This window comes from Stenella coeruleoalba (genome assembly GCF_951394435.1).
Source record: "Stenella coeruleoalba genome assembly, chromosome: 18".
NCBI classification, from domain to species: Eukaryota; Metazoa; Chordata; class Mammalia; order Artiodactyla; family Delphinidae; genus Stenella; species Stenella coeruleoalba.
In genome coordinates this window covers 8,568,465-8,582,705 of record NC_137164.1, presented here as the reverse complement: position 1 = coordinate 8,582,705, position 14,241 = coordinate 8,568,465, and the positions used below count along the sequence as shown (strand labels likewise).

General features: G+C 40.5%; 1 protein-coding gene across 7 annotated transcripts in view; it reads right to left on the bottom strand.

The window, feature by feature from the left end:
- Positions 1-14,241, bottom strand: part of FRY (FRY microtubule binding protein) — a 425,215-nt gene that overhangs the window by 25,090 nt on the left and 385,884 nt on the right. For all 7 annotated transcript variants that reach the window (XM_079902875.1, XM_079902874.1, XM_079902876.1 and 4 more), the window contains 5 exons: positions 13,852-14,022; positions 7,621-7,821; positions 6,911-7,069; positions 3,702-3,868; positions 2,316-2,505 (listed from right to left, as the gene is read on the bottom strand). In XM_079902875.1, the coding sequence (XP_079759001.1) occupies positions 2,316-2,505; positions 3,702-3,868; positions 6,911-7,069; positions 7,621-7,821; positions 13,852-14,022 (888 nt within the window). The remainder of the gene's footprint in view (positions 1-2,315; positions 2,506-3,701; positions 3,869-6,910; positions 7,070-7,620; positions 7,822-13,851; positions 14,023-14,241) is intronic.

Sequence of the window (14,241 nt, the reverse complement as noted above, 5' to 3'; positions counted from 1 at the left end):
TCCATCTTACTTAAGGATATGGTGAGATCTGGGCTCATTTTTGTATTAAAAAAATTTTTTTGGCCGTTCTGAGCAGCTTGCAGGATCTTAATTCCCTGACCAGGGATCGAACCTGTGCCCCCTGCAGTGGCAGCATGGAGTCCTAACCACTGGACCACCAGGGAAGTCCCTGGGTTTGTTTTTTATTGTACTGAGAAGCTAGATCTTTCAGGGAACTTCAGAGCCACATATGACTTCCATATAAAAATATCATATAATTTGGTGACACTGTGTGATCAAATGACAATATTCTAACACAGGAGCAGCAGGAAGGAAATACACTGACTGAGACACTTGGAAAGCCACCCATGCTGGACCTTTAGAAACCATTTCCTTGTTTTTAAAACCAAATTATTTTTGCAATTACCTGCTCTCTACCCCATCCAAAATCCAACCAAATACAGGGAAACGTGGTGTCCAGACCCACAGGAAAAATGTTAGAAAACAGTAAACAGCCATGGTGAGGACATGACGAAAGATTAACAGACTGCATGTCTGAAATGTGTTTCATTTCCAGCATATTGGATTAATACCGATTTTGCTACCTGTGTTGCTCTCAATCACAGAGCATTTGATGGTAGCTGAGAAAGTTCTTAAAGCTAAATGTAATATTAAAAACTGAAATAGGAGGTACACATTCGTATTATTATTATTGTGGATAAGCTCCTTAGAAATTGGTCCAATACGCTGATGGAAAAAATCCAAACCCCAATGTACCTCCCAGGGCCCAGCCCCACGTCCCAGCTCACATGACAGTCTATTGCCGTACTGGCATTAAGTCAGAAACTGTACGTTTAAGATTTACATTAAAAAGGTTTTTTTTCCCCATTCATTCTTTCTGCATTTACTGAGCAGCTACTGTGTGTGAGCCACTGTGTGCCAGCTGCTGGAGAATCAAAGCAAGACACCATTACCTGCCCTTTCCCGGGAGACAGACACCTAAACAAGTGTGACAAGTATAACAGAAACAACTACAATTGGCTCGGGATCCCAAGTGTGTGTGGGGGCCAGGCAGAAAGAGGTAAAGGAAGGCGTCATTCACTGAAGTGACAGCCGATCAGGGATTTGCATGTCATTGGGAGCACAGCTGTGGGAAAAGAGGGGATGACAGTTGTCGGCAGAGGGAAAAGTACTGCTCAGGACTATAAAATTGAGCAGGAAGGGTCTAGCAACTGTAATAAGAAAAAATTACTACAACAGGCAAACTTAAATATACATTATTAACCATTATTTACAAATTGACTTTAGAACAATATAATAAATTACTTTGCTCCTGAATCCTTAACAATTAAATTTACCTCAAATGGTAGCTTGTGGATAGTAGTTGTTGTTCTAAAATTTCCGTCTGGCTTCATGTTAGGGTGTTTCTGGATTCTCATCTTTCAGCAGCCCATTGTTTTCTGTCTTAAGGCTAACAGTCCCTCCAGCCCCCAGTGCATCTCAGACACCACCTTAGTTTTTGTCCATTCAGTTTTCTAACAGGTCTCACGAAAAGTAAATTGAAACCCTTGAGAGACAGCAGCATGAATAACACTCAGAATACTGAGAAACTAGCTCTGAGTACTACTGGTATATACTTCTCCTAAATGGAAGGGCCTCCAGGCTCAAAAACCAAGTTGACTTTTATGTTAACTAAATTATGGCTTCCTGAATTTGAAATCATTTAAAGCAGATGATCCCAGTTTTTTCATTTTCCACTTTTTATGTAATTCCTCATTTCCCTGCCTTTCCCATGGCTCTTCCTGAAGGAGATCAGAGGGCTACATCCCTCAGTCCAACTACGTTACCTTGCCTCTCTCGTGATATACTCAGCAGAACTCAACCTCTAGAAAAGTTTCACTGGCTGGCACGTTGAAGGACTTCATGGTGGGGAAAGATAAAAGACAAGGAAAAACACAGTGAATTAAAAAGACAGAGGAGAGGTCTAAGCGGAAAGAAGAGATGGAGGCTGGGCTTGGCAGAAAGTGCCACCCTGTGGTCCTGAAGACCTGGCTGCCTGCCTGGGACTGATGATGCCAGTGAAAACCAGAGTGGGGGACCGAGGGGCACAGCACGGCGGCCTGAATCCCTGAGCGCAGCGTGTCCACAGTGCCAGCCTGAGAAGGCTGAGTAGATGAAGGTTGAGGAGAAGAAAGGATGAAGTCAGAGGAGACTGAAGGATGTCAGGAGGACAAAGTAGTATAAACCCTGCACTTAACCCCTTCAGTTGGAGGCCGGCTGGCTCCCCGGAGACCGAAGCCCCTGCGCGTCTGTGGCCCCCTCCGCGGGCGCCGTACCTTGAACAAGGAGGAGAACACGTGGAACGTGTACACAGCGCAGGAGCCGTCCGAGTCGCACAGCAGCTGGTTGACATGACTGCGCCACGCCTCCTCCGCGTCGTCACAGGCCGCGGGCTGAAACGCAGCGAGGATGGCCGAGAAGAAGGGCGAGGGGGGCGGCGAGACTCCCCTCTCCCCTTCTCCAAAGCTGGAACGAAGGCAAACGGCAGCGTCAGGAAGTGGCGTCCTCCTCTCCTTTGCCAGCCTGTGTTAGTTCTCACCCCGAGGCACCCATTCTGCCCACTCCTCCCGCTCGGGTCGCTTTGGGAGCCTGGCTCCCATTCAGAGGTCTCTCCAAGATTCTTTTCTGACTCTAGAAAAGAGAATTTTCACCTGTAGAATTCTGGTATTCCTCCCACTCGGATTTCCTTTACAGATTCGGTGCCTCTTTTAGCCTTCAGTAACTGCCCCCCACTTTCCTGGACAGACTTTCCCCGCACACAGGATACATTCATTCCTGTGCTGTGGCCCATTGCAGTCCTCTTCATTTTTCAATACAATAAGTGATAAGTAAATTTCTGAATCTTTTCACTTTTCGTTTGTGGAGGGACAGTATTAGTGGGTGCAGATACATAAATGCCCAGAAGAAAAGGGCAGAGAGAGGAAAGGAAATGAAAAAAGAGAAATGCAGGGGGAGACAGAGAGGAACGAAGAAAGGAGAGAAGAATGAACGAACTGTGAAAAGTCAAAGTTCTTCTCTAGGTATCACCGTAAGCTGTTTCTCTGATGGACGGATATGGGTCACCATAACAGAAGGCCTCTGTCCAGCCACATCAGAAGCTTTTACTTCATTCTTATTTTCACCGTTCAGAGGAGTGATTTTAGGATTCTTTCTTCTCCTAAAGTAAATCTGTAGCATTATTATTTGTGATTTATTCTAGATGCCACATTAGTGGGGTTTTTAAAAAATCTATCCTCTCTATATTTTTTCCTATTTGTATTCTGACTAGATCTCACTTGTCTCAGAAATGTCAGCCACGAGGCTGAAAGCCACCCACTTAAAAAAAGAGTAGGTATTTGGCTCAGAAGGGGCCTCTTGTTCTGGTCTTTTAACTCAAAATGAAAAGAACTCCCTATTTCCAAGCCTTGCCAAGCTTGCCTATTTTCAAAGCTTACAAGGCCTGGACCATGTCCCCAGGCTCCCCTCTGGCTTTTTACGTTACTCCAGGGCTTTATGGGTTCTGCATAGGCCCTGCTCTGGGGTTGGAGGATTCCCACCCGCCAAGAGCCCTCCAAGTTATATGTCCGCTTGGACTCCTTCGTTAGGAAGTCCCAGCAGCACAAGCCTGACATTTAGCTGGAGTGAGAGTGAAGCCAGCACGATGTGCCCTGTACACTCTTCACCTGGCAAGAGTAAACTGGTCCAGCGCTCGACTGCCTTTTTCTTCTGCCTCGGTCATATCCAGGCTGAAGCTATCGCTGCATTCGAACGTTGCCGGGAGCTCGTTGATGGAGCTGGAAAGATCATCCTCGTGCACGGTGGTGTCCTCCGCCTCCTGGGCAGCGCTGACCTGGGAACATAAAAAGAGAAAAGGATCCCCCCAATATGTAAGACTATCCATAGGAAAATCTGCAATCCTGAGAGTAATAGAAATTGGGGGCATTTGTCTTCTAGCTACGGTAGAGTCAATTTCTATAACTGAGCTCAAGAATTCTCTGAAGTACTGTTCTTTATCTTCTTTTCAGTCTTTTCCGGGAGAGTTCGCAAAGAGGCTCTCAGTAGATTACCATATTTGACCCACGCTTATGAAGTATAAAATGCTAAACTTGGAAGAGACCGTAGAGACCCCCTGGTCCAATCTCCATATTTTATAGACGAGGAAACAGCTGCTCCACGTGGGAAAAGGACGTGCCTAATATCAGGTATATAATCAGAGCCAGAGCTGGGACTAGAGACACCATCTCTGATTCAGAACTCTTTTCATTGTACAACCCCAGTCTTCTAAAGCAAGTTATCTGGAGTTAACTCTCCAATATATTATATAATATGTCCAATATTACCTATGGAAACTAGAATTTAGAATTGTCAGTGCCTGGCATAATAAAGGCTCCAGGAGTGTCTGCGGTGCTCACAAGTGATCCAGAGTTATTCACCAAGCCTGCCACGTTGACAGGCCTTTCCATGCTGAAAATCCTCCGAGATCCATATACACATATGCTTTACTCTTGGGAATATCCCTTGAAGATAATAGATATGAGAGGCTGCTCTCACGTTGCTATAAAATGTAGAATGATCTGCGAGATGAAAGGGCTCTAGGGCAGGCAGAGCTGGGATCACCGAGGGGCAGGAAAAAGACGTAGCAAGTCAAATGGAAAAAGAGGCTGGGCTTGAACCTGGGCCAGGGGGAATCATCTGGAGAACTGATTGTTCTTTGGGAGAGGAAGGAAGGCAACTGGATCACAGAGCAGAAGAGGAGAGGAAGAAATCACACATACATGGTTCAGTGAGTCATTTTCTTAAAACAAAAACAAAATCAAGGCGAAATAGATGTATATATGAATTAGAGAGTTATCGTGGGCTGACATCTGGCTGCCCATTTAGTATTTCGGGTCTAGGATTAAATAGGGAAATTAGAAATGTTTACAGATATGTTAGAGAAATAGGTTATCTCATGTCTTTGAAGGAATTGCTCATAAATACTGTGTTTCAGAGGCGTATCCATATCTGCTGCTGCTTGCTTTTTATTTATTTTATTTTTATTTTTTTATCTTTAAAACATTTACTATTGCCATTAAAAAATATTTAGTTTCTGTCCAGTTAGAATTTCATTAATGGTCCACTTCATATAATTTTTGTTGTTGTTAAAAACTCATTTATCCTTTACCCCAAATTATGAATGTAAACAGTAACTGTCTAGGTTGATAGCCATGCAGTTAACCAGCTTAATTTTGGCCAGAAGATTCACTGCTTTCTTGTGTCTGATGAGTGGGCAGAGCACTATATTTTATTTTATTATTTATTTATTTTTAAATTAATTTTTATTGGAGTATAGTTGATTTACATCTTCCTGCTTTTTAAAACTAGAGTGGTTCCAACGAGACTGCTGACTGGCCTGGGTTATTAGTGTATATAGACTTAATCTATTAGGGGTGGGCTGAGTTCTTATAAAAATATTTTCTATTTTCTCTTTCTGACATCACAGATACATCAAACATTGCAGAAGCCCAGCTGATGTGAAAAACAGATATAGCTTTTCAGAAATTAGACTCAGCCTTTCCTTGACAGAATCCTTGATAGATTTCTGTGTGAGTCCATGAAAATATTACTCCTTAGGCAATGCTTTGTATAAGGAATTATATAACTTAGCATTCAAAATAGAAAAGTTGAGAAAATGACTATTGCAAGACTGAGAAATAATAAATGCTAATAACTTCACATTTATTTTGTGATGTCCTTTCCATGAAGTTTAATCTCAGACAGTTTTCTTTCTGGCCCCTTTTTTGGCTAAAAAAGGACTCTGCTAATTCTAAGAATCCTAAGCATAGTCCTTTTGCAATGGGGAAGTCTTAGAAATAATTAGTTTTTAAGCTTCAATATTTTTAGGTGATTGCAGTTTCATTGGTTGCCCTTGGTTTAAAGTAGATTAGATTTTGCTAGATCACAGACATACTTTTTAGCACACTGTAAAAGAATACAGAATAGCCAGTATTATACTTTTCTAGTAGAAGCATCAGAAAGAATATACTTTTGTAAATTTTTTTCTATTTCATTTTCTCCTTAAACTTATACCACCATAACCAAACTAAAGATAAAGAAAACTTTATCCTAACAGCAATAGGTTATTTTGGTATTTCTAATGTAAGAAAATAAAATTCTGTACTAATGGGCATTTATGTGGGCACATATGTGAACACAGTGTGGGAGTTGATAGTTTTATGGACAAGGTCATTTATGGAAATATTGATAAAATAAACCTTAAATGAAATACACATTTTTAGATTTTTTTTTTTTAAAGCTGACCTTTTAAATCAGGAAATTGTATCCATTTACTTACTTTTCTCCTCAGAGAGCCTGGCTAGGACAGTTTTGTGCATAATACTGTGATTGATATTGAAAATTCTGATAGTCAGCCAAAGGCGAGAACAGAATCAATGTACAGATTGTAAAATTGGTTCCCACATAGGAAAAAATTTCCCCCCGATACAGGCATACACCCACACCTCACTTAGCAGATTGTTTTATAAAAGTCATGACAAAGAACAGCAGTTTCCCAGTCTCAGCAATCTCCGACATATACCAATTTGTTTTGCCATTAATCAAATGGCAAAACACGACCAGTGTTTGTGCTCTATGGAAAATGCAAAATGTTTCATTTTAAAAGGACCTCAAATCAAATCTCCTTCAACCAACAGCAAGATGGCCACTCAGATCTGTGAGAATAAAGCAACTTCAAAACCTAGGTTTAGGGGCACAAACTCAACTACTTCAAAAAAGAAAGAAAGAAAATAAAGATAGTCCCTCCACTTATAACCTGCTAAGAATGCTCAGAAAATTGGAAGTACATTTTTTTTTTAAAGAAAACGACAATCAACGATTGCCAAAATCTCTTCACCTTTGAACCCTCAGAAATCTGAAGATTATTCATATCAGGCAGAGAAGCGTCAAAGCTAGCCATTCTGGTGTTAAAGGCATGAGGGTCAGCGGGGGTCATATCGCAGGTGGTCGTGAGTTCCATGGGATGAGTCTCTTCAGAAGGGGAGAGATTCATGATCTGTTGAGAAAGCATAGGAAATAAAACAGAGTGTGGCGTTCCCATTCTTTAAAAGCTCTAGTTATTCTTTACATAAGAGTACAAACCAATGTACAAGCTAGTTTTTGGTGGACAGGTAATAACTGTTTTACATACTTCACTGTCATTAGAACTTAAGCACACTGGCTGGCAAGGCCCAGCACTGAGCAATACAAACACTTCTATTTCCAGATAACCCCATCAAAATGTCTGTGTCATATTTCCTCAAACTTCAGATGTCTGAGGAATTAAAAAAAAAAAAAGATTTCAGCATAATAAAAGTTTTTTGGGGAAAATCTAGGCCTGAACGGATTTGATGGCATTCAGGGCTTATAAAAACCCCAGTGTTTGTTTCCATTTGCAACCTACAGAGAAGAGACCGGTTAGAATCAGACACCACCTTATGTTTCAGAGTTGCGTTTAGCAGCTGTAGCAAGTTTCTTTAGCTGCAACTGGAAACTGCACTACTGCTTGAATCACAAAAAGAAGTCTCCCAACGTCTTGGGAAGAGTAGGTGGAGAGTTCCTACTTACTAGGTCAGCGTGCTCCAGGATCTGGCTGGTGGTGAGATCCTCCTCTTCGGAGGACTCATCGGAATCCTCGTGGTTCATTTTATTTAGGCTGGGAGAACTTCCTGAAAGCTGGCGCTCCTCCAGAAGCTGCATATCACACTTGTCCAGACTATCCAGAGAACGCCTGCGGACTCCCCAGTTGAAATTGTCCATACTCTCGCCCTGAAATCACACCATCAGCTGCTTTTTTAAGGCCCGAATCCTCCTGCACTCACGCCTTTACACAGTCGATTAGCCACAGCTTAGTAATAAAATTTTTCATTATGAACTCTCAAGCCCTCATGGCCTTGGGCACCAAACATTTTGCTCACATGATGTGAAAAGTAGTAAGAAGCACACTGTTTTCACCAAAATGAGGATTAAATCATAGGTAGACATGATATACACTCTACTCTGGCACAGTGGGTAACGTCTTGTGTTTTAACAAGTTGATTTTGGGATACTCTCTAAATGATCCGTGTTAACAAAAATCTGTCAGAACGAGACTGTTAATATTAAAACAACTTCAAAAGAGATGTTCCCTCCCCAAACCCCACCCCTGTTTAGTACTCTTTTCAGAAGGAGAAAAAGTAGGAGCTCCGCCTGTGGCACGTTCCACACCCCCTGGGTATTAAGTAGAAGAGCATTAGGTAAACATTCCAGGCTGTTTCTGCCGCAGCAGTTTTCACAGATAAAATGCAGCGTTAAGGGGTATCAGAGAGCAGCTGGGCACAGTCGGACAATCATGCACTACGCAGAGGCCAGAGCAGCAAGGCTTCAGTTTTGTTTTAGGCTCATCTTTAAATAATTGTCCCAATATAGAAAACAGTTCCTTCCCTAGACCTGAATGGACTGACTCGGTACCGAGGATTATTGCTGGATTGTACATTTGCACTGAGAACTGGGCTAAGTGGCAATGTAGAGTGTTAAAGATTTTAGATACAGCTCAGATTTTCTCTACAAACCATCAGATATTAAATAAGCTTATGTGATGCACATAAAATTTTTTTTCTGAAAACCAATCTGGGTTTTATTTTTCTCTCTGTTAAGATAGGAATAAAGCTAGAGAAATATTACTAGCTCATTGGTGAGCAAATTTTAACCTAAACAAATAGGTAATCTGAATAAAATCTAGCACAGGATCTTATTTATATCAGTCATTTGAAACACTGATGGTTCACTGACATAAATAACTTTTTTTAAAATGTGATGTTTTATTTATTTTATTTTATTTTTTTGTATTCTGGCCATACCACATGGCATGTGGGATGGTTCCCCAACCAGGGATTGAACCTGGGCCTCTGCAGTGAAAGCACCGAATCCTAACCACTATGCCGCCAGGGAACTCCCATAAATAACTTTCTGATGAGAGCTCAGTAAATAGCATAATAATATAATTTCAGTGAGAGATGTAAATTACTATTAAAATTAATGAGCATTAACTTTATTAATTTTCCTCTGATTTTAAGGGTCTATTTTTTCTGGCTGCTAATGAAATGAATCTTACCATTCTCACAGATCTCTCATATAATAGATGCTTAGCTTTTCCAAAGTCTGTTTTGGCTATTCATGGTGGAAGGCAACAGGTAAGAATCCTGAACACATTCTGGATATGATATGGAAATTAGCATTATTCACCCCATTTATGATATTTATGATTGTTCTTAGGACTGTTTGATTATAAGACTCAAAATATGCTTTCCATAGTTTATAGCTGTATTTGTACCTTTTATCTGTAAGTGCTGTGATAAATTACCACCAAATGATTTTTTTTCCTGGTAGAAAAGGCTGACTGTTGTGCTGGTGTTTTAAAATAGCTGTTTCAGTGAAAAAATGAAAAAAATGTGGAAGAGGCAAGAGTTCTAGGAAGAAAAAGAAAACTCAATGTGTGAAGAAATAAAGAGGGTAAAGAAAAATGAGATTACAATACGGAGAAAAAAGAATGTAAAAGTTACTGGGAAAAACGTACAACTGTAAAACCTAATTCCCAAAACAGATTCTCTTCTACCAAATCAATGGACGGGTTAGATGAACTGTCTCAGGCAGCAGTTCTGGATGTCTCCCACACTGAACCTGGGCTGCACTGAGCTTGCAGAGAAATACAGACACCTAGGGCCAGAGAATGCTACACTGGGTATAGACTGCCATTGCTGTTAATTTGATTGCAGCTCAGGTGAAGATCTGAATCAATCAGGCATGGGAACTGGGAGTCAGGGAAGTTGTTCTTGCAGGAACAATATCTGGGTGTCTTGCAAGAGGATGCAATACCTCCATTAGAGGCAAAGATGTTGAAACTGTTTCCTCGGTGGTAGCTGAGGGATTGAGATGGAACAGTAGCCTAGTCTACGTTAAAGTCGGTGGTGATTAAAAGTCAACTGGGCCTTCTCATAGCACAGGAATACCCCTATTGGGAGAGCCACCTTCCAACTTCCCCACACCCAAATGTCAGATTTGCATTTTATGTTACCTACAGGGTCAAAAGCCAAAAGAGTGTTTCACTGATTAAGTGAGATTTTCTATGTGTGAGATAATTTAGAAGATGGCTAACTATTCCTGATGGACAATTTGCATATGTCAGTTATCAAACTTAAATAACCACTCAGGATTTACACTGAGATGAGAAAGTATTCACGACTGACTGTTCCAGAAATGTTGGAAATCGTATTCTTTGATCCTGGAGTTCCAAAAAATAAGAATTATTGTTGAAGGAACTTGGATGGTCAAAATATGTTCTCTCAAATGTACCTACTTAGAGTAAGTCTATATGACATAGATACAGGGTGATTATAGGTCAGTTTGCCCAGGATAATGCCAGCTTATGCCTGTTGTCTGAGTGTAATTATTACCGGGCCCCTTTTTCTTGAAAAGGGTCCTCATTTGGATGAAATTTAATATAGTCACCATCCAAAGATAGCTCCTAATTCCTGGAAAATAAAAGGAATTGATTGGCAGTATATGTGGTATATTGTTAGATGCAGCTTCTTGATTTCACTTTTAATAAAAGAATTTAACAGCAAAACCAATCCAGCTGTGCAACTGCCTAATGAGAAATTATAGGATTTCCATGGATCATATTTAAAAACTCACTCTCTCTCAAGAGATATAATCATGCAACTTCCAGAACTAAACATATAAAGATTTTAAAACTATCTAATATTTATACTTCAGAAAATATTTCCCTTCTACAGCAACCAAGAAAAATACTTCTATCACACACATCTCAGTGTAAATGTGCAAATAGGCATACATACTCTCGAAGGGGGGAAAAAGCAGTTATGCAGTTATAAATCTGCAATGATGCAAAACATCTACTAGTGCATCTGAATTGAAAATAGCATCGTCTTACCTGAAGTTCCTGTGTAGCAGATTGAATGGACAGAAAAACAAATAAGAGGTCTATTTAAAATGATTATATTAGATACTCAAGTGCATTTGTCTTAGTTTTAACACAACAGCAACTAACAGTGCTAACAGTATATATGTCAGTAGATGCAACTTAAAGAAAAAGACAAAGATACACTAACCCCATAAAGAAAAATTAGTATGAAACACCGGAAATTCCAAACCTCTTAGCGGTGGATGATGTAATTGGTAACAAATCATAAATAAAATTTCTGAAATAGCTTTCCACTTCAGTGACAACTTTGGTCTCCTCAACACTTTTTTTCTGGAATGCCTGAATTTTTATTTGTGAGAAAATCGTGAAGCGTCATGGAAAGACTAATGAGGGTCATCAGCTGGGGAAAAAAGGTGGCATCACCTGATCCTGCACACAAAACCAGAAGTGTTTGTGATCATGATCTGTTTCACTGCTGAGGTGCAATTAATAGCAAAGACACAGCACCCTTTAAAGATTCTGAGAAGTTCAAAGGCAAACCCTTAAAGATATTAGTCAATAAATTCTGAGACTATTTAATGAAAAGGAATAGACATGACAAAAACCTTGTCTTTTTTTTTTTTTAGTAAATGTGTGTTGATCTAGAAGCCAAATATGCTTACCTTTCGCAGATGAGGAAATACTGAAATTATTCACCACAGACAGTACAAAGGAACAGATATTTAGAATGCCTACTACCTGAAATTATGCTAAAAGCTTTACATAGGTCATCTTACTTGATCCTTACGTCAACTCTATAGGCAGGTATTATCACTCCCATTCGATAGATGGGGATGCCAAGAGAAACTGCATCCAGGCTTGAGCTGGGTCAGTGGCAGAGCTGAAAGTCAGAGTTGGACCTGCCTGACTCCAAAGCCCTTGCATTTTCACTCTACCACTCTGTAAGCTCGCAAGGATCCCTTATTATAACCTTATTGAGAAGTAGCAAAATATTCTCAAATGGTTAATTTTATTTGGATAAAATATATACTTTCACATTCTTTAACTTCTTATAAAATCTTAATCATACAAGATAAAATAATCACTATGATTTTTCAGTTCTTGTTGGCCAGGACAATAGCGAGAACACTAGAAGGAAGGCCTAGTAATCATTATTTATTGTCCTTGAAAAATACTAGTATAATATTTATTTTCAAGTGATGGGCATCTATGGTTTTCCTTACTTTATTTTGATAGAAATTAAATTTGTTAGTTGTTCTGAAATTGTTTCTGATTTCTCTGACACCATTCCTCCTAGGTCCCTTCACGTAACACATTTTTCTTTGGCTGACAGTGAAAAATGATGCCTCTCTTGTTTCATCAATTTTTCTCTCCATAGTTTAACCCCTGAAGAGGGTGCCCAAGCTTGAATTCTAGCCTAAGAGCAAAGATTAGGTCAGTTGCTCAGACCAGGAAGCTAAACTTTTGACATTCCATATACCTCTGGATCATTTCGAAAGTATTCAAAACAGCTGTATTTTGCATTAGACTTTTTAAACAATCCTCACAGCATTTAGCAATTGATTTCTTTATCACTAATTATGGTTAACAGTCAGAAAACTCTGCAATGCTTTTTACTGGCTTGAGAACAATTCAAGATGAAAGCGTACGCATTTTAAAGATGCCTTGCAGTTGGTGCCTTTATACTCTTAAAGGACTGGATCTGCTAAACTTGCTTCCAGGGAAAGAATTGGTAAAGAAAACGTTCTTCATTTTGAGAACATGATTCTTCCTTGCTGGCACAAACAGCCAGGGCAGTCAGTGGCCAGTAAGGACAAAAATAGAGCTCAAGAGAGCTTGTCCAGCTCCGTGGCCTTGCCTTGACATAAGTGGATTGGTCAGCAATAATATCCTTTTAGGGAAGGTAAGCAGTTACTTGAAGCATCATTTCCCACAAGTTTATCGTTAAATTAGGAGGTGCCTACCTGCCATAGGATATGACAAACTTTGAATTTGAGCCTCCATTTTAACTGTACGGCTAGCAGAAAGCCCTTTCTTTGTCTGGGAAATAGAGTGTGCTTGGTTAAATGTGAGCTGAAGTATGTGGATCCCACCACATGCCAGGCTGGGTACCAGGCTTTATTACAGATGCCAACCCCACTTCAGGGAACATAGTGTCCATCCCAGGAGGAAAAAGCCTGCCTCTCAGCTGGAACATGCCCCTGAGCTACTGAAATGATGCTCCTCCTTGCAACCTCAGGTTTTCAAAAACATGACTCATAACGGAAAGGGTCTTATTACCATGATTATCATTCAGATAAACAGATCTGCATCTGCCTGTTGATACTTGAATTCAGCTACTCCAGGTGTCAAGAACCAACTGAAAGCAGAGCCAAGAGCTCTTGTATGTTAAATCTAGTTTCAAGTTCTGAGGATTTCATCAAACAGCACAAAGATGCCGGGGCCCCTGGGCTCTGATCGCAGGTTGCAGCAGGCAAGCTTTGACGTCAACCCATGAGAGCAATTGCACATTGAAAATAATAAAATGCTTAGCCTGTTTTACCCAGGTACCAGAGAACAGGCTCAGACCTTGAATGCTTCTGTGATTTTTTTTTTAAAGTTCACCTTTGGACTACACACACACAGAGTCTCTGTATGGTCATTCAAAGTCAGATCTTTGCCATTTAGAAAGAACTTGGTGGCTTTGGCTGTGGGCTTAGACAGGAAGCTTGTGGTGACTTTTGCCAAAGTTAAGCTGCTGTACTTTGAATAAATTGATTAAAAATAAAGTTTACAGCTTTCTAATGAAAGAACTCATTATTTAGCAGATAGAAAGAAACTGTTCTGTTAGTCAAGGAAAAGGCTGAGCGGATGGTTTTCACCGAGCCTGGCCGTACCTCTCCATCCTCCAGCTCCACGTCTAGGAAATCGAAGTCTCTAAAGACCCGGAACTGCTGCTCACTGTTGGTGTCGTCCATGTTCTCCTGGTCCCGGGTGCCGTCCTCGGAGGACACTAGGCTCGTCTGATGCTCCAGCAGATCCAAGTCCCCACACGACGAGAAAATCACCTACGAACCAAGAGTCCTCTGCTGAGAAACCGCTCTCCCTTCTTTGTTTGTGCTACAAAAAGTGTAACTGGCTCCTCAGAGCACTGTATTTCCAGTACACACCTAATTCCTTAAGTGGGTATTTTTAGAATGCTCTTTTATTATTTATGTTGGACAGGCGCCTTCAGATTAAACTCATTGCGAAGATGCAAGTTCACACACTAGGAAACTGTTCAAGAG